The sequence below is a fragment of the Mytilinidion resinicola genome (assembly GCF_010093595.1).
Source record: "Mytilinidion resinicola strain CBS 304.34 unplaced genomic scaffold BDZ99scaffold_11, whole genome shotgun sequence".
Classification (NCBI taxonomy): domain Eukaryota; kingdom Fungi; phylum Ascomycota; class Dothideomycetes; order Mytilinidiales; family Mytilinidiaceae; genus Mytilinidion; species Mytilinidion resinicola.
In genome coordinates this window covers 1,369,975-1,386,792 of record NW_022985447.1, presented here as the reverse complement: position 1 = coordinate 1,386,792, position 16,818 = coordinate 1,369,975, and the positions used below count along the sequence as shown (strand labels likewise).

General features: G+C 52.4%; 10 protein-coding genes across 10 annotated transcripts; 1 reads left to right on the top strand and 9 right to left on the bottom strand.

Annotated features, from left to right (window-relative positions):
* Window positions 1-579: 579 nt before the first annotated feature.
* BDZ99DRAFT_463965 (DUF1264-domain-containing protein) lies at window positions 580-1,288 on the bottom strand. The gene has a single exon (XM_033720192.1). It carries the CDS (start codon window positions 1,216-1,218, stop codon window positions 754-756), a length of 465 nt encoding a protein of 154 aa, XP_033576127.1. The 5' UTR covers window positions 1,219-1,288; the 3' UTR covers window positions 580-753.
* Window positions 1,289-1,971: 683 nt separating this feature from the next.
* Window positions 1,972-3,384, bottom strand: BDZ99DRAFT_389848 (YOR378W-like protein; the record flags this gene model as incomplete). Its single annotated transcript, XM_033715659.1, has 1 exon — window positions 1,972-3,384. The coding sequence occupies one exon, from the start codon at window positions 3,382-3,384 to the stop codon at window positions 1,972-1,974; it is 1,413 nt and encodes a 470-aa protein (XP_033576126.1).
* A 634-nt stretch (window positions 3,385-4,018) lies between these two features.
* BDZ99DRAFT_571961 (uncharacterized protein) lies at window positions 4,019-4,456 on the bottom strand (the record flags this gene model as incomplete). Its single annotated transcript, XM_033728152.1, has 1 exon — window positions 4,019-4,456. The coding sequence occupies one exon, from the start codon at window positions 4,454-4,456 to the stop codon at window positions 4,019-4,021; it is 438 nt and encodes a 145-aa protein (XP_033576125.1).
* Window positions 4,457-6,831: 2,375 nt separating this feature from the next.
* Window positions 6,832-7,278, bottom strand: BDZ99DRAFT_463962 (uncharacterized protein). The gene has a single exon (XM_033720191.1). The coding sequence runs from the start codon at window positions 7,124-7,126 to the stop codon at window positions 6,959-6,961; it is 168 nt and encodes a 55-aa protein (XP_033576124.1). The 5' UTR covers window positions 7,127-7,278; the 3' UTR covers window positions 6,832-6,958.
* Window positions 7,279-8,601: 1,323 nt separating this feature from the next.
* Window positions 8,602-8,974, bottom strand: BDZ99DRAFT_46324 (uncharacterized protein). The gene has a single exon (XM_033720032.1). It carries the CDS (start codon window positions 8,861-8,863, stop codon window positions 8,657-8,659), a length of 207 nt encoding a protein of 68 aa, XP_033576123.1. The 5' UTR covers window positions 8,864-8,974; the 3' UTR covers window positions 8,602-8,656.
* Window positions 8,975-9,718: 744 nt separating this feature from the next.
* On the bottom strand, window positions 9,719-10,093 carry BDZ99DRAFT_352920 (ankyrin; the record flags this gene model as incomplete). Its single annotated transcript, XM_033714545.1, has 1 exon — window positions 9,719-10,093. A coding segment is annotated over one exon (375 nt), but the record flags the coding sequence as incomplete, so codon positions are not given.
* An 87-nt stretch (window positions 10,094-10,180) lies between these two features.
* BDZ99DRAFT_418789 (ankyrin) lies at window positions 10,181-11,456 on the bottom strand (the record flags this gene model as incomplete). The annotated part of the gene is made up of 2 exons (XM_033716866.1): window positions 11,282-11,456; window positions 10,181-11,231 (listed from the first exon to the last, which is right to left on the bottom strand). Coding segments are annotated over exons 1-2 (1,089 nt in total), but the record flags the coding sequence as incomplete, so codon positions are not given.
* Window positions 11,457-12,187: 731 nt separating this feature from the next.
* On the bottom strand, window positions 12,188-13,033 carry BDZ99DRAFT_445150 (uncharacterized protein; the record flags this gene model as incomplete). Its single annotated transcript, XM_033717914.1, has 1 exon — window positions 12,188-13,033. The coding sequence occupies exon 1, from the start codon at window positions 12,599-12,601 to the stop codon at window positions 12,188-12,190; it is 414 nt and encodes a 137-aa protein (XP_033576120.1). The 5' UTR covers window positions 12,602-13,033.
* Window positions 13,034-13,588: 555 nt separating this feature from the next.
* Window positions 13,589-14,767, bottom strand: BDZ99DRAFT_463959 (EF-hand). The gene is made up of 3 exons (XM_033720190.1): window positions 14,733-14,767; window positions 14,469-14,677; window positions 13,589-14,363 (listed from the first exon to the last, which is right to left on the bottom strand). Exons 1-3 carry the CDS (start codon window positions 14,733-14,735, stop codon window positions 13,913-13,915), a joined length of 663 nt encoding a protein of 220 aa, XP_033576119.1. The 5' UTR covers window positions 14,736-14,767; the 3' UTR covers window positions 13,589-13,912.
* A 255-nt stretch (window positions 14,768-15,022) lies between these two features.
* BDZ99DRAFT_477606 (uncharacterized protein) lies at window positions 15,023-16,778 on the top strand (the record flags this gene model as incomplete). The annotated part of the gene is made up of 4 exons (XM_033722126.1): window positions 15,023-15,136; window positions 15,178-15,406; window positions 15,453-15,525; window positions 15,782-16,778. 4 exons carry the CDS (start codon window positions 15,023-15,025, stop codon window positions 16,776-16,778), a joined length of 1,413 nt encoding a protein of 470 aa, XP_033576118.1.
* Window positions 16,779-16,818: the final 40 nt, after the last annotated feature.

Below are 16,818 nucleotides of genomic sequence, written 5' to 3'. Positions count from 1 at the left end.
GGGGGAGTATATTGAGATGGTGAGTGAGGATGGTCTTTTGGGGAGATGGGGTAGCAGCTAATTAATGTGTGGTGTAGGATCTTGGACTCGGTGTGCTGGAGGGGCGAGATCCGGATGCGGAGGAGGAGGAGAGTGGGAGTGATGAGGAGGGGGAGGGGATGGATATATTGGGCAAGCTGATGGGACAGGAGAGGGCGAAGGAGGGGGGTGGGATACAGGTTGTTGATGAGGCGTAGGAGAGTGGGAATGCTTTTTGCCAGGTTTGGCTGATGTGTACGATTTCATGGAGACAAAAGCTGTTATGCTCAAGGCGTGTAGACATAGTATTTCACACGTTCAAGATCCTTCTGGAGGGGTAATTTCCATAACGTATCGTCAATTTTAGCCACGTGTGGCCCATACCTCCTTCTCTCATTCGAAAAAGCCCCCTTCATATCACACGATCACTCCAATTCACTTCTTCCACATCACATCCGCCTCCCCACTGATCTCCGGCTCCTCAATCCCCTCCCTAATCTCCCTCTTCCTCTTCCAATCCTCCCCAAACCGCTCATCCCTCTCGCCCACCAACTTCTCGAACCCGCCCCCCTTCACTTGCTCCATCTGTCCCTCGGCCGTATAGCTCCCCATCAACTGCGGCGGGCCCAACGGCACTTTGTCCCCCCGGTCCGTCTGCCAGAGGTGGTAAACCTTGCCGTACAAATGCACAACCTGAAATAGTATTCAGCAACCAGTATCTCACGGTACGAAGACTCAGGAAGGTGGGAAAAGGAGAACAGGGTTCCAAACTTCCTCCATCTCAGCCGTCTCGGCGGTCTCCCACGCGACTTGAGGTACTAGCGGTGGTTTGGGCATGATGAGCATGCCGGATTTGACTTCGAAGACGTGGGAGTGCCACAACTTCTTTTCTTCTGCGTCTAGGGTCGCGAAGAGGCGGGGGGAGATCATGTACTCGATCCCAATCAACCGCGCGTTCTTCTCCGGCGAGTCATACAAAATGCACTGCCGCACGTCCTCGTTGAGGTGGGCGCAGTAGTGGTTTGTTTCGACGCAACGAGACGGGTCGGCGACGTAGGCGTGGAAGGCGTTGAGGTGGGCGCAGATAGATGACACAGGCGCAAAGTTCTGGGTTGCTGCGGCGCCGGTTTCGAGGACGTGGGATTTGGTTGTTAGGGGCGAGCCGGCGGCGGCGTTGGTGGTGGGGAGGTCGGAAGACATTGTGATGAGAGATGGGTTGGATAGTGGTGTTGTTGAACGGTAACACGAATGCTGTGAGGGATGATAAAATGCTGCGTTGACGATGTTGTGTAAATATCACGAAGATGTTACTAGAGCGTCATTGACGTCACCATGATGCAGGATGAGTTGAAAAGAGGAAAGTCGACAAGGTTGTTGGAGCACCTTGTGCGACTTCTGCAGGAACAGTGCGGGTGGGAGGCGTTGAACCGTTGATGAGAAAGATGAGGGTCAGGGGGTGTGAGCTACCGCTATATTGTAGTGTAAGTAGACGTCCGCTCTTGACTGACTGACGGACTCAAGAGTTGATCCGAGTATTGAGATAATTTGGATGGTGATTTGATTCGTAAGTATATGCAGCCGTGCCCCAGAGATCAGATCATCATACATTCGTCGATTCTAAAAAGACTAGAGTAGTCCTGAGATATCATCCACAAAAGGGAGAGAGCGACGAAAGATGAGACGGAAGAACGGACATCAGACAATACACAATAGAAATTAGAGAGCGACATAATTTCGGATCGTTCAACACGCTCCAAAAAGGAATAAAACGCCCCGCTCAGTCGCTCGCTCCAAGAACAGGAACGTGAAACGTTTTCATAGACATAATTCCCCAAAAACGCCGTTGTATGAATTCCGTATCCAGATCTAAAGCGCCCAAAACACCTAAATTGATGAGATAAGAGATATTCGTGAACATGTCCGTACCGCTGGAACATTATGGCTGGGCTGGATTCAGTGCTCCATAACTTTCCAGCCTTCCTTCAGCAAGCTCTTCGCGAAGAATGCAGCGCCAAGGAGGACTCCGAGACCGCTCAGGCCTATGGCGGTGTAGTATGCTAGCCGGATGCCATGCTCGACGTTCGCAGGGTCTTTGTTGCCGTACACTTCGACGGTGCCTGCGATACCGAGGGCGACGGAGATCGAGTAGTTGACGACGGTGTTGACGAGAGACATGGCCAAGCCTTGGTGCTCGCGAGGCATATGGTTCGAGAGGATAATTGAGGCCGCTGGGAAGGACATATCCATTCCGAATGGCATGACGATGATGCTGACGAACATCTGCGCCCAGTATGTCTGCTGGGCGGGTTGGGTGCCTGCGATGACAATGCCGATGCAAAAGGCTACCATAGAGGTCATCATCACGAAGCTGACGGGTGTGTGCGTCATGAGGAATCCAGTCATTCCGGAGGCGATCAGACCGCTGATCATGCATGGAGCGTATTGTGCGGATATGGAAAGGGGCGTGGCGTGGCGAACGAGGGTGAGAAATCGCCAGCTGTAGAAGACCCAGACACCAAAGGCACCCCAGCCCACGCCAACGCAGGCGAGGACGAAGCCAACAGTGCTATTCAACGCATGCATGGGGAGGAGCGGGTTGACGGCTCGCTTTTCAACCCATCCAAAAGCCCCTAGGCATAAAAGGCCAATGATGAGGATAAAGTAGACGTGTGGTTTGTTCCAGCCGTAGAGAGGAGCGTTGTTAAAGGCGATATTGACGAGGACCAGACCACACACACCAACAATGGATCCACTCCAATCAAAACCAGGGCTCTTGGCTGGTCGGTCAGAAAGAGCGTTGGGAATGATGAACATGCTGAGAACGCCAAGTGCGAAGCAGGTAATACCAAAGCTCCAGAACGCCCATGGCCACCATGCAACTTGCCCGAAGAAGCTACCGGAGGTAGCACCGATAACAAAGCCAGCTGGAGCAGCCGCACCGAAAAAGCTGAAGACGATGTTCTTGCGGATTCCTGGGGAGTATGCGCGGCCGAAGAGCGCGAGGGCATTCGGCATGAGAAGCGCGGGACCGATTCCTTGCATAGCACGGCAGACGTCGAAAAAGATCTGGTGTTTCGGGTAGGCGCTGAAACCAGCGAAACAGCTCCATACACCGAACCATGCATATCCAAAAGCAAAGACACGCTTGTGTCCGAGGATATCTCCTAGCCGTCCGGAAATCATGATAAAGGTGCCAACAGTCAAACTGTAACCGGCAATGAACCAGGACTGTTCTCCGGCATTTGTGGTGCCAAAGTCTTTTGCAATGATGTCGAGAGGGGCAAGTGCCAGGCCCAAAGACGCCTGGGTCATGAGATGGGACACTGCGCAAATGGCGACGAAGAAAATCTCCCGCGTTAGACTCATATTAATGAGTTTCGCCGGTGGTGGGCTAGTAGGACCGACTGGCGATTGTGGTACCGCCATTGGCTCTGGGTCGTAGTCATATTGGTCGAAGTGTCCAGTGTATCTTGGGTTGAGGATGTAGCTGGTGGATTTGTGGTGCCTGGAACTATAGGCGGCGGGGAGGCTTTGTCGTGAATCCTGGAAGTCGTACATGCTCTCTGCGGCGATGGAGTCCACTCTGGATTGCAACGATATGTGTCGAGACTTGTACATGGAGCTCTTCTTCATGGAGTCGGTGTCCACAGGGGTCCAATCCTCGCTCTCGCGGGGTGTGGGTTGGTATGCACCATTATTCATGATGAAGAAAAGAAAGACTAGTAAGTGGAACGGAAAGCGGGAACAGCTATCAGAATTAGGCTGGTGGGTGATCGGAAGAGCAGGTCTGGAGAAGAAGTATTCACGAAGAACGGGAGCGATGTTAGTATGCAGGAGGACAGGGAATTAAGAGGGTCGTGAATCAACTGGGCAGTGCGACGGCGATCCTCTTTCTATCTACCATGGCCGAGGAAACCTGCATGGCCTCCGAGGGCCGCCTGGAAGGTCACAGCTTGTTGGTGCGCCGTGGTGTCGAGTCGGTTGTGCAAGCATGAAGACACTAAGCCTGCCGGAGCGCTTTGGGGAGCCGGACGACCATGTCAACAGCCGTATTCGGTGCTGGGATGTGGCATGCGAGGCACCGTTGCAGACGCTGATTAGACGGCCAACACAGCTCGATGCAGATGCGGGAAGGCTGGTCCAACTGGAGCAGCCACGGGCCATCGCCTGGCGTCACGGCGCCGGCAGCCATGAGGGCGGGATCAGGCAGATCCGGGGAGAAGAAACAGCAATCGTTTCCTGGGAAAGCAAATAGCGGAGGACAGACGTTGATATCGATACGTTGCCGTGGACCCCGCGTGGTGCGCATCGCGGAGCGCGATGTGGTGGAGAGCGAGACCGGACGGGAGAAGCGTGGTGTTGAGGCTGTCCGTGAAGCAGGATCGAGACAGGCTGACCCGGTGCCATCAGCCACGATGCCGGCGTCGCCTGTCGGCATCGCAGCCAGCCACCTGCAGACTGTGCGCTTAAAAAAGCACGGGCGAGCCAGAGGGCCGACGGTGCATGCCTCGGGCGTGTTCCGCTGCACTCTGGACCACGGACAGCTGACGATGCCTTTTCATCGTCATGGTGCGCCTGCAGCCCGCTGCTACCCACGCCAGCACCAACTCTATCTGATCCACAAGAGCCAAGCCTCGTACTCCTCCGCGTTCTTCTGTACGTCTGCCGCCATTCCTGCTGCCGCCCTTCCTGCGCCAATGTTTGCCAATTCTTCTTGGCTCCGCCGTCAGACCTTCCTCCGACCTGCGACATCCGCTCCTCTGCCTGCAAGACAGGAGGCGCATCGATCGGGAGCAAGCCGCCTGCTGTCATACGGCCGCCCTTCCGCTCAGATCGGACCTGTAGAATACGCACAGCCGCAAAAGTCGGGGTATCCCACTTTTTCCTGTGGGCCAGATGAGGTCAAGCAAAGAACGCTACCGACTTCTCCGACTTCTCCATCATTAGTACTCTCCTCATCTATCCCTCACACGCTACAGCCGCTACAGCAACTCCCACCTCTGAGGTGCCGAATGCGACTAGCAGCACAAACTAATGCCTCATCTACACAGCATGAAACAATCCTCCGCTCAACGACACCATTGTAGCACTATTAAGAGCGGTGTATGCCAGCCACCAGTCGTGCATATCAGCAGCTCTCAATTCATTCGATATGCATTAATCTTCACCGCAAACACACGTAGGTACCGTGTAACTACTTGTCCCTCTCGTCAGCTCAAAACCACGCCTCAAACGCCTTCTGGCGTTCGTTCGGATCCCCAAATTCACGCCCACGAGTCCGGCTAGTCGAACTCGGGACGTTTCATGTCACCAGGCCTACCACCATGGCCGATCAGGCTTGCCGTAAGCCACAGCCAAGCCCACTAGTGCGCAGCATCTTACTACGAACGGTGCGGCGCCTTAAAGAAATAGAATTGTTGTTGATGCCCTTTGAGGCCCTCCAGTAAGGCCCTCCGGTAAGGCCCTCCACTGCGAGTCCTATACCTCGTCGATTGTGTTTGGTACCTGCCTTAGTGCACCATGTTCCTATCCTGGATAGTTAGTCTATTTATACATTTCTACCATGTAATTTCCGGCATTACTGAGAGCGTTATACATCACACCCGAATATCGGAAACTTTCTACTTTTCTTCATGAAGAGGCTTACGGAACCTCCGGGATCATACATTAGGATCAAAGTGCCACAAGTCTGAGTCTCTTTCGGCTCATAGCCAATCCATTCGACATCTTGAAAACTGTTGTTCGTCGATATATCAATCCGAAACCATCAACGAACGCTGTCCTCGAGACATTTGCAACGTGCTGACTATACTCCGTAGTGACGATCGACAACTTGCTATTCCGAGGAAAAGGAAGGACGAACAGACAAGCACAACAATTTATTTAGTCCAGTTTCACGTTGCTATCTTTCTCAGAAGCTCCAATTTCAGAAGCCGAACCATGTCTACCCACTAGCATTATTCGAGTGCATGAGCTTCAGCGAGTATTATGGGTGGGAGACGTATTCTAGTCTATCTGCTCCCTTTACTGGCTCCCTCACCACCCGTTTCCTTCATTTCGACATGGGGAGCACATCCATTTGGCAATCTACTTGAACCCTCCGAAAAGCTCGTATACGCAGTAGATGATTCAAATGAAATGAAAGGCTCCGCTCTTCAAAGGAAACGAGGTCGTTTTAGTACCCTGCGTATGCCTAGGAACAAGTTGCACACTAAAGACTCACAAAACCCATTGTGGTCTCAGGGACTGCGTCGCTAGTCATTTGCTCCCCATCCCGCAGCTTGCGGTGAATTAAGGGTTCAAACTTTAACAGGCCCATTTCAAACTTTTGCCGACGTATTCTTAAACTTTTGCAGACACGTTTTCTGCTTTCAAAGTTTTGCCGACGCATTTTCAAACTTTTGCAGACACACTTTCAAACTTTTGCAGCCATGTTTCCCATTTTGTATTCACTTTAAAACCTTGAATTCTTGTCCAAAATTCTGGCATAGATAGGAAATTAGGAACACGGGGTTCTCACCTTACAATCTACGCCCAAGCGTTGACATGTCTCAGACTCGATTTTCCAATGAGAACTTCACATGGTTTCAATAATAAATACGTTGGGATCACGTGCTTTGTCCCCTTTTGTTTCTAGAACAAGCTTAATTGGACTGCCGTACGCATCAAGTACTGACTGGATTGCACTGATCAATGCTAGCATCACGCGCACACTCCCTAGGTTGCTAGAGCGAAGAAGCCAGTAAACTGTATATGTCACGACCTGGAGAGATGAGTGTCGGAACTGTTTGAACGTCCGAAGCGGCCTTGACAGTCAGAAGTCTCTTCACCAGCCTACAGTTTCGCAGGCCGGTTGCTCGGAAATCAATATTATTTATTCGCCACAAGAACACTATAGCTACACTCCAGCCTCTCTACAGTCTATAGCAAATCCAAGATTTCACCGGCTGCGGTAAACCCAATAGCACGCTCCCACCGGCACCCCAATAACGGCCAAAGCAACCAGAGCGTTGCTGAGTATATTCCTCATCCCTCTCTCCACTATCTCCACGAACACCTGCTTATTCTTCTCCTTCTCATTCTCATGCGGAAACGGCACATCCTTCATTTCTCAAAGTCAGCGCTCATCCGCCCCCAACCCAGTCTTTCTTCAGAGCATCAGAGCACCACACAACCACCTAACACCACGCCTGCTCAGAAGGGACAAATCAACCTGCGAAATTCACCGGCCCGCCCTTCCCCAAAAAAGCACACAGCGGCCCTCCCCCCCCCCCACAAACCACCCCTCCGGGCCCCAGCCAAGCACCGGGTCGTGCGCGCGTTTCTCCGCGAACGCCTCCCAGCTGCGCATCCAGCTCTCGAGCTCGCGCTCCACGAACACAACCTTAGCGTCCCGGGTACAGGGAGACGAGTTCCGCGGCGAAGAGGTTGCAGGGCGCGTCGGTGACAGCGCCGACGTAGCCGGGCACGCCGTCGAAGAAGGCGCGGGAGAGAGCGGGATCGAGGCCGTTGTATTTGGCGGCCAGCGCGGCGGTCCACAGGTCGCTGTTGCGTGCGTTGGCGAGGGGGGAGTTGAAGTGGTAGGGGGAGGGGTGGGCGGCGTGCATGGAGAGGGTGCCGGTGCGGGAGTAGCCGAGGCTGAGGACGGAGAGAGGGACGGGGGGGGGGGGATGATGGGTCTCAGTTTTCCCCGGGAGCGGATCAGATTTCGGTTTGGATTTCGGATTTCTCCGTGCAGAGGATAGCTTTGATAGATGATCGAGGCCGAATCAAAGAGGTTTTGGAACACGACCAATGGAGGTGTTGATAGGCGACCTACGTCGTGTTTGAACGCCCATTCCGGTGGCACTGGGGGAAAACTGATACCAAAGAATTCTGGTATATGTACTAGGACATAACGTACCTATGCGGGCGAAGTCTTCAGGAGTTCCCATTTTAGGAGTAGGATTAGGAGGGGAGATAGAATTAGACGAGAGGGATATGATGGGTGAAGATGGAGTGAGAGCGGGGAGGAAGGAGAGCGCTTTAATAGTGTTCACAAGTTGTAATGAGGTACCCAACCACAGCTATATAGCTGTCAGCGCTATCCACAAGCGTAGAAGCTACGGCAGTAGGTGTCTGACATGGACCAACAGAAAGAGAGTTTTGTGAGCCAATCACGAACGCAGGGTCAGGGACCCAATCGCGGACCGGGGCTTGATCTGTATATAGCTTGTTTTGATAGATGATTAGGAGAAGCTTAAGCCTTGCTTCTTTTCTAGAGGAATAGACATGCTCGCGCCTAGAATGGATTTGCGGACTTTCTCAGCGATCATCAGCAAGAAGCATCGCTTAAATGCCTAATGCGGTAACGTACGAGCAGAGCTCGTTTATCGGTGTTTAGCAAAGGCTTGATATCATCGTATCCATAACGACAACGAAATAGAAAGGTTGGGAGAGAGATAGGAGGGATACTCGACAAAAGTTCATTGTGATTGACTCAGGTTGAAATTGATGTGAACTCTGATTTCTATAGACGTCTAGCTAGTTGTATATATACTAGGGGAAGGAAGGGGGCCACCCCCAGGGTGGCGCGCTAGTAAGTTCAGATGAGCCCTGCACAGCTGAGGCTTCAGCTCGGTTCTCTACAGCTGAGATTTCAGCTGGGTTCTCTACAGCTGATGTTCGGAGAGTAGCTTTCTGGCATATGAGTTGTTGATCCTAGGTTGTAGTGCTGCAACCTGAGTGATTGCATGCGGGAAATGTTGGCGAGGCGGCCTTTCGATATTCTAGATGCGATCGTGAGAGGAATTACTATGTTGCATGCAAGAGACACTTCCCCGAACTTAGTAACTAGGATTGGCATGAAATGGATTTGAGAGACAATAGACAGTACTTCCTAGGTTGTCGATGGTCGCTGGGCAAGCTAATCAAGATGGCTTGAAGGAATAGCGATTAACGCTTGTCGACATAGCCGATTCAGCCAATAGATGAATGGAGACCGGGTAGTATTGACTGTCTGGGACCTGAGCGAACGGTTTGTGATGTACCTGGGGGGGGGAGAAAAGACATGAAGATAGGATGTAAAGTATGTAAGAGTCTGAAATAGACTCTCGCATAACTGAAACCAATGCTATTTCCACGAACCTCAAATCGTGAGGATGGTATCTGTCGTTTAGGGCGTTGCTAAAGGCTGTGTGGCACCCCTGGGATATATCGAGTGTTTGACTGTAGAATGTAAAAGTTTCTAGACTGTAAATCGGACCACTTAGGTATAACGTCCCTAAATCCAGTGCGATTCTTGCATGACGGGAATTGGGAGGATGGTAAGATGCTTTTAGAGCCTTCGTAGGTGCTTTCAGACACCCCTTGTATTTAACATCTCTGAAATTAATTGGACATACTCCATCCGTTAGGCTGACATACTACGTGACCGTCCGACATTCTTACTGGTTCAACGATTAATTCACCGTCCTATTTTTGGACAAGCAGCCGGCCCAACCTAATCGCCTGAAGTTCTATGTCAACAGTACAAACACCACAATGAGTTTACCTCACCCATAAGAATCTTTGCACTTCAACGTAGAGTCCATAGGTTGGTAATAAAAGGGCGTGCGGATTGCCAAGCCAGTGGAATAAGTGCGTTGCCGTACTTTCCACCCCATGCGTTGATAGCGCCCTCCTTAACCAGCAGCTCTACCACCTCTTTATGGCCTCCATTTGCAGCCGCCTGAAGTGCGTTACCGTGCTCTCCGCCCTGCGCGTTAATATCCGCGCCCTTGCTAAGTAGTACCTCTACTATCTCTTTATGGCCTTTAGCTGCAGCCGCCCAGAGTGCGTTGCCGTCGAATCCGCACTGCGCGTTAACATCCGCGCCCTTGCTAAGCAGTAGCTCTACTATCTCCTTATAACCTCTACCTGCAGCCTCCTGGAGGGCGTTGCCGTATGTTCCACCCTGCGCGTTGACATCCGCGCCCTTATTAAGCAGTAGCTCCACCATCTCTTTGTTATGTGCTGCAGCCGCGCAGAGTACGTTGCCGTATCTGCCACCCTGCGCGTTGACATCCGCGCCCTTATTAAGCAGTAGCTCTACCATCTCTTTGTTATGGTTATGCGCTGCAGCCGCGCAGATTGCGTTGTTATAGAATCCACCCTTTGCGTTAACATCCGCGCCCTTGTTAACTAGCAGCTCTCCTATCTCTTTATGACCGTTAGCTGCGGCCGCCTGGAGTGCGTTGCCGTAGAATCCACCCTTTGCGTTAACGTCCGCGCCCTTGTTAACTAACAGCTTCACTATCTCTTTATCGCCGCTAGCTGCAGCCCACTGGAGTGCGTTGCTTCTTCCACCCTGCGCGTTGAAATTCGCGCCTTTGTTAACCAGCAGCTGGGCAATTCTATTATGGCCGTACTTCGCTGCGAGTAGCAAGGCAGATCGACCCCAACTGTCTTCAGCATCAACTACATTCGTATACGCATCCTCTAACGAAGGCAAGAGCTTTTGCGTTATTCGAAATAATCCATATCGCGCTGCATAGTGCAAAGCGGTTCCTTCATGAATGTCTTCGGAGGAGGCTCTTCTTCGAACCTCCAGCACCTGTGTGGCACACGAAAGTGAGCCATTATGGAGAAGAACCGAACAGGCTAGGCTAGCCACTTCAGCTTCGACTGATCTTGCATGTTTAACCCAGTGCGTGGCTGCGTAGTCCAGAAACTTATTTTGCCGGAGCCTCTCCTCAAATTTCTCGTGAGTGGAACAGCTACCGCTTCTGAAAGCACTGAAGGAGAGGTACGTAAGGCATGTAGTAGCCATGTACAACTGAGCACCTGGAATCCATGCATCTTTGATCTGCTCCAAGTATTCTTGTGTAGTGTGGTGCACAAGACGGATGACAGCACCCTCCTGATCAACAACGACAAGGCCGGCGCATACGGATACCAGGTCTTCGACTTCAAGCACGTTTTCCGGGTCGAGCTCCTCTTCACCTGGCTCCACTGCCAAGGCACAGCATATCTCAGCAGTGGTGAGCGGCCGTTTCGCAAGCGTTATCCACGACAGGACTTTCTTGGCTAGTTCGTGATCACCGTCCAGCTGGCCTCTGATTCTTTGGAGGGCGTCTCTATACGCGTCGTCGAGCGCGGCTGGGGCTTTTGAGAGTTTAGCTAGAGTTGACTTTACGTCTTTTGCCGTCCTCTTGTCTAACAGCGAATCTGTATGTAGGCGAGCGAGAAGAAACCTGAGGACGCGTAAGTCTGCATCACTTTACGTGTTGAGGGAAAAGCGTACATGCCGTCGACCGACTCCACTATCTTTTCTTGCACCATCTCCTGCAGCGCAAGGTCGCGCTGAATGCATCTAGGCAGTCGGTATATCTGACCGGCCACAAAGCGCTTCACATCCTCTTTACTAGCCTGCACCTCCAGCTCCAGCGCATCTCTAAACGCATCTACGATGTCCGGTATGAAACGCGAGGTTGCCATTAGACGAATATCTCGTCCCGCCTGTAGATCTCGGAGCTTGGCCAGAAACTGGTGGCGAGCGCCGTTACTGTCTCGACACTCATCCAGAGCATCAATTACAATATAGACAGTAGAGTAATTTGCAAGCACACCTTGGAGTGCGCTAGAGATCTCCTCATCAAGCGATGGCTCTTCGTTAGCATGCTTCCGGTGCAATTTTTCCACAGGCTCTAGATCTATGAGCGATGGCCGGGCCTGCAATAGCTGCTTGAGGATGGCTGCCAGCATACTGGAAACATCCTGCTCATCCTGAGCTTTGTAGTTGCAGTACACGTAAGCAACTCCATGCGAGCTATTCTGCACTAATCTCAATAGGTAATCGATCGCGATGGCCGCTACCATGGTCTTGCCGGCTCCTGGGATTCCTGGGCAGAAGAGGGTTCCCTTGGCTGTACTGAGCCATCTTGTGACCTCGGGCGCGTCCAGAAACCATTGGCCTGTTCCTTCCTGTCTGCGCTTTATGATGTCGGACTGTTGCACGGGATAATCTGAAGGCGATATCCATTCTAGAAGCCTGCGGTGCCTCGTGTAGTTCTGATCTAGCTGGATCTTGTCTATTCCAGATTGAATAGCAGGTACGTGTGTCCGAACGAAGTTGGTATCGTCTTTGATGGCTTGAGAGAGTTTGCTTATACGTATAAGCGAGGTTGCTATACAGTGCTAGTACAGAAGCTTACAAGTGGTCCATCTGTAACGCGATCTCTACTAGTGTCTTCAAACGCTCCATTCGATCTAATATGCTCGCGACCTCCTCTTTCTTGAACTTCCACACTAGCGCCTCGCGGGCCTTCTTCAGTCGGCCTCCATCTGTCATCTTAATTTGCAGCGTTTCCAGCGCTTGTTTGAATTGGTCGAGCGGCCCATTCTCGACTGCAAGGGCTCGGACGGCGGTGTACCATAGCTTCTGAGAGTCTCCCTCCTCAACCCGAACCCTGAGATTGAAAAGCAGGCTGTAGAGATTCGAGGTCTCGATAGCGCACTGTGCGCGGTCTTTCGGCGCATCCTTGACGTGGTTCAAATCCGCGAGGACTTTGGCCGAGAGCTGGAGAACCGCGATGATGCTGGCCACGACACTCAGCGGATCCATAACGAGAGACGGCCGACATAGATAATAAACGCGGATGGAGGAGTAGAGGGGCCAGAGGACAGCGGCATGATGTAGGTAGAGGATCTGAAGGGAGAGCGACTAGGCTGAGGGTACGACCGCAGCAAGGCTGCATAGTAGGCAAGATGGAGAGCGGCGAAGGCGCACGCCACATGGGCATATCTATCAAATGAGACGTCCCCTTACTAGAGCGAGCCCTAACGTCATGACTTTGCTTATGCAACTTGCATGAGATTTTCTAGGATTAAAAGGGGGTACATGCAGGTCTTCGGACAGCATACGACAAATATAGATATACCTAGGTCGTAATATGTAGGTATTTTGAGTTTCGATACACAGGCACAAAGGCACACGGGGCATGGAAAAGGTGGCACACTCATCAAGTAGAATACTCTGCCCGTGTGTCCACCTGCCTGCCACTACATGAAGTGCTTCATCAAGTTTCCATATAGCCCAAGGCGAAGAGCTTCTATCTTCTTTAGAGTTTTGAAAATACATTGAAGCAACCCCAGCAGTGGTAGGCAGGTGTACACACGGGCAGAGTACTTGATGAGTATGCCACCTTTTTCATGCCCTGCGTGAAAGGTACCTACGCCCCAGAGCCCTACCCTGCTAGTGCTTAGTCGCCCCTTGCTCGTCACCTACAGCTAGACCGTTTAGAAGCTGAGTCCAAATGAAGAAAGTACAGGGATATTCAGAATAGATGATGAACTGTGACGCTGACATCACGCGCTTGACACCTTACTAAACATTTTGAGCAACCTCTAGCCTATGTAGAGGAAAAGAGCATAGTATCTACAAAAGTAAAGAACAGGACAGTGAGAATCGGACTACCATTCCAGACGTTCACTAACCTTTATTCGTGACTCCAATTCCACGTGTCTGGCACCTTGGTGAGTAGTTTGGGACACCCCAGAAGGATAAAGAGGGAGCGAAAGTACGATGTAATTAATGGGGCGTCGTGAATTAGGCCAGGAGCATTTGATATAGCTAAGATTAGCTCGTTTTCCAATCTCCATGAAATGGGACCCTCGTATCAGACGCCTGACACCACGGTTATCGCCCCGTGGTGCCTGGCCTATGGAAAGGTAACGACACCACGATGTCATGCATCTCTCAAATCGGTCTGAATCTTTTTCCGTAGCTTCAATCAATTCATTCCTCACTGTCCATAAATCATAACCCTTATATCAGACGCCTGACACCATGCTAAATCCTTCGCAGTACCCCCGACCCATCCCGATTCAAATACCCCCAATGTAAAGAACTCCAGCCCCCAAATCAGCTTATGGCTCACCCAAAGACCCCCGCCCTCTTCATCACCCCCTCAAACTCCTCCAGGCCCACCCCACCCAGACCCTCCGCCGCTACATTCCCATTCGCCTCTCTGATCATATCCCGCAGCACCTCATCGTCTACCTCCTCTCTCAAATCTCTCGCCACCCGCCGTAGATGCGCCAAGGTGATGGGGCCGGAGGTATTGTGCGTGAAGAGCGCGTAGGCTTCGTTGATCTCGCGCTGGGAAGTCGTAGAAGGAGCGGTGCCGGCTTTTTGTTTTCCCTTTCCTTTCCGGGAGATGGGCTCTGGAGACGCGGAGGGCGAGCCGGAGACAGACTCGCGGTCATGGATGCAGATGGCGGCGTAGGAGAGGAAGGGGATGAAGGGGACCAGGCCGGTGGTGAGGGGGTCGAGGGTTTCGAGGATTTCTTTGACGTCTTGTTTGGCGGGTGGGAGGGAGAGAGCGCTGGATTGGGTGGGCGTGTTAGTATGGTTCTCGTGTTCTCATTTCTTCTCTTGTATGCACGTGAAAGGGAGACGCAGACGTGAATGCAGATGGGGAAGTTCATACATCAGACAACGCCGCACGTCCTCGGCGCGCAACACGCCCTCCTTTGCATCCTTATAGTCTGGATGGTGTATTGCGAAGATTGAGAAGGCTTCACGGATCTCGGCTTCCTGCGCTGCGGTAATACCATGCTCGCGCGCGAGCTTGGAGGGGCGGGCGGGTTGCGGAGTGGGGTTTGGTGGTGGGGCGAAGGCGGCCTTCCGTTTGGGCGGCTAAGTCGGTTATTAGTCTGCCTTCTGTAGTAGAATTCTGGGAGGGGTGTTTTACCATCACGAGGAGCCTTGGGACAGGAAAGATTGTGGATATGCGACGGTTTGCGACGATGATGCTTTGCACTTGATATTGCCAAGACCAAGTGCCGGATAAAGCTAGCGCGGAAGGCCCGAGCGGCACCCGCACAAAATGAGTCCGCTGCCAGCCATCTCCCACTCTCCTACACCAACCTTTCCGTCGACCTCGCTCGACCACCACATCGCCACATCATCGGCCTCCGTCCGTGGAGTGTCTTGTTCCCTTCGTCGACCTTCTCTCCCGTCGGCTCCCTACCTCGTGCCATCATGGCCCCTCGTTCATCGCCTTCCTCAGACGCGTCCGTCCGCTCTTCTTGGGGATCGGGGATTGTGTCAAATGGCATGGTCACCCTTTCCTCCTGCAATACAGGATCGGTTCAGGTGAATTGGTCACGAAAGAAATACCATGTCGGTTCTTCCAGATCGCTCCAAGTGGAGTGGTCGAATATAGTGGTCCCTCGGACGTCTCGTCGTTTCGTGGACCTTTGAGTAGGCGGTATCGCCCGACACCAGGCCGAGCCTCGATGTTAAATCCTGAGACACGGTTTGACGCTCGCGCCTGGAGGAAGAAGCCAATAGATAGCAGTCACCGACTTGCAACAGGCCTTCGGGTCCCTGGCATGTTTTACTCGAGGCACCCATGGAGCTTCGGTTCGTACCCCACCACCTAAAATATATAATACTACCTCGTTTGTAGCGGCGTTTTTGCTAGGCAAACTTGGTAGCTATCACTGTTTCGTCGCACCGTCGTCGGTCGGTGGACCTCTGCAGTAGGCGGTTACGCCCGACACCAGGGGAGGGCCACTAGTGGCTCAAACCCGGAGTAAGAAGCCAACAGAGAGCAGTCTTCGGACTTGCAACAGGCCTCCGGGTCCCTGGCATGTGTTACGCAGAGGCACCCACCGGACTGAACAGACCGCCCGATTCAAGTCGAAGTATCCTACCTGCAGACGATCCTCGGACGACTCCAGACGAGGCCCAGGCCGTTTTTGGCTAATGAAGCACTCGACAAAAGAGTCGGTCCAGAGCTACATCGTATCATCAAGCAAGGCACGGAAAAGATTTCACTCAAAAGACCTCTACGCTCCAAGAAGATTTCGCGAACATTGCGGATGACTTGAACAGCAGTTTCATCATCGCCACCGGCGAACGCACAGACGTCCGAACAGACTCAAAGCTGAGGCAGAGTACCGAATACCATAGTCACTCAGGCTCTCCCAGACAAAGTGGAAAGCTTCACAAGGCGTCACCGCAGATTCAGTTCGCGACAGGCACGAACCTACCAGGCCAGTACAGCCGGCGACAACGAACGCAGTTGGCCGAAGACAGACTATCTGGTGCAGACACGAGCAAAATGTCAAAATTGTCACTCAAACGTCACCACGCCAAAGAAGCCATTCTTCAAAACGGTGCCATTGCGATGGCCGCTCGCGACAGGCATGAAACCATTGGTTCTCACCGTCGGCGACACACGCAGTTTGGCCGAAGATGGGTAGCTGGTCGACAGAGTACAGAGTTAGGACCCCCGCGTCCAAAGATGTCCGAGCATGACGACAGGTTTCCCAGATTTTCCGGTGCTTCCAGTCGATGCCAGGCAGCAATGTCCATGGCGACGGTCGAAACGGCCTCTGATAGCCAGGCGCTGCTCAAAGATGTTCCAATCGAGCCCCCGCGCTCAACCAATTTCAAAGTTCTTCGAGGTCACGCCCTCAAGTTCAGAGATCAATTCGCCCAAGTTCAGAGGCAGCAAGCTCAAGTTCAGAGGCTATTTAGTCCAAGCTCGGAGGCAGCACGCCCACGTTCAAAGGCATCGAGTCCTGCAGGCACTCAAAATCTTCAAGCTATCACGCTCAAATTTCAGGCCATGAGCCCAATTCCTTGTGCCATATCACTTGGACAAATTACGAGCAAATGCTCCAAATACCTTGTGCACGTCACTCGGCTACTCAAGTTCTCTCTACAGAGGCTTCACCGAGGTCATACCTCACCAACGTTCTCTGTTTTGAGACGTCACCGAGGCTAGGCCTCAGCAAGCCTGCAGACGTCCCATTCCTGTAGCATCG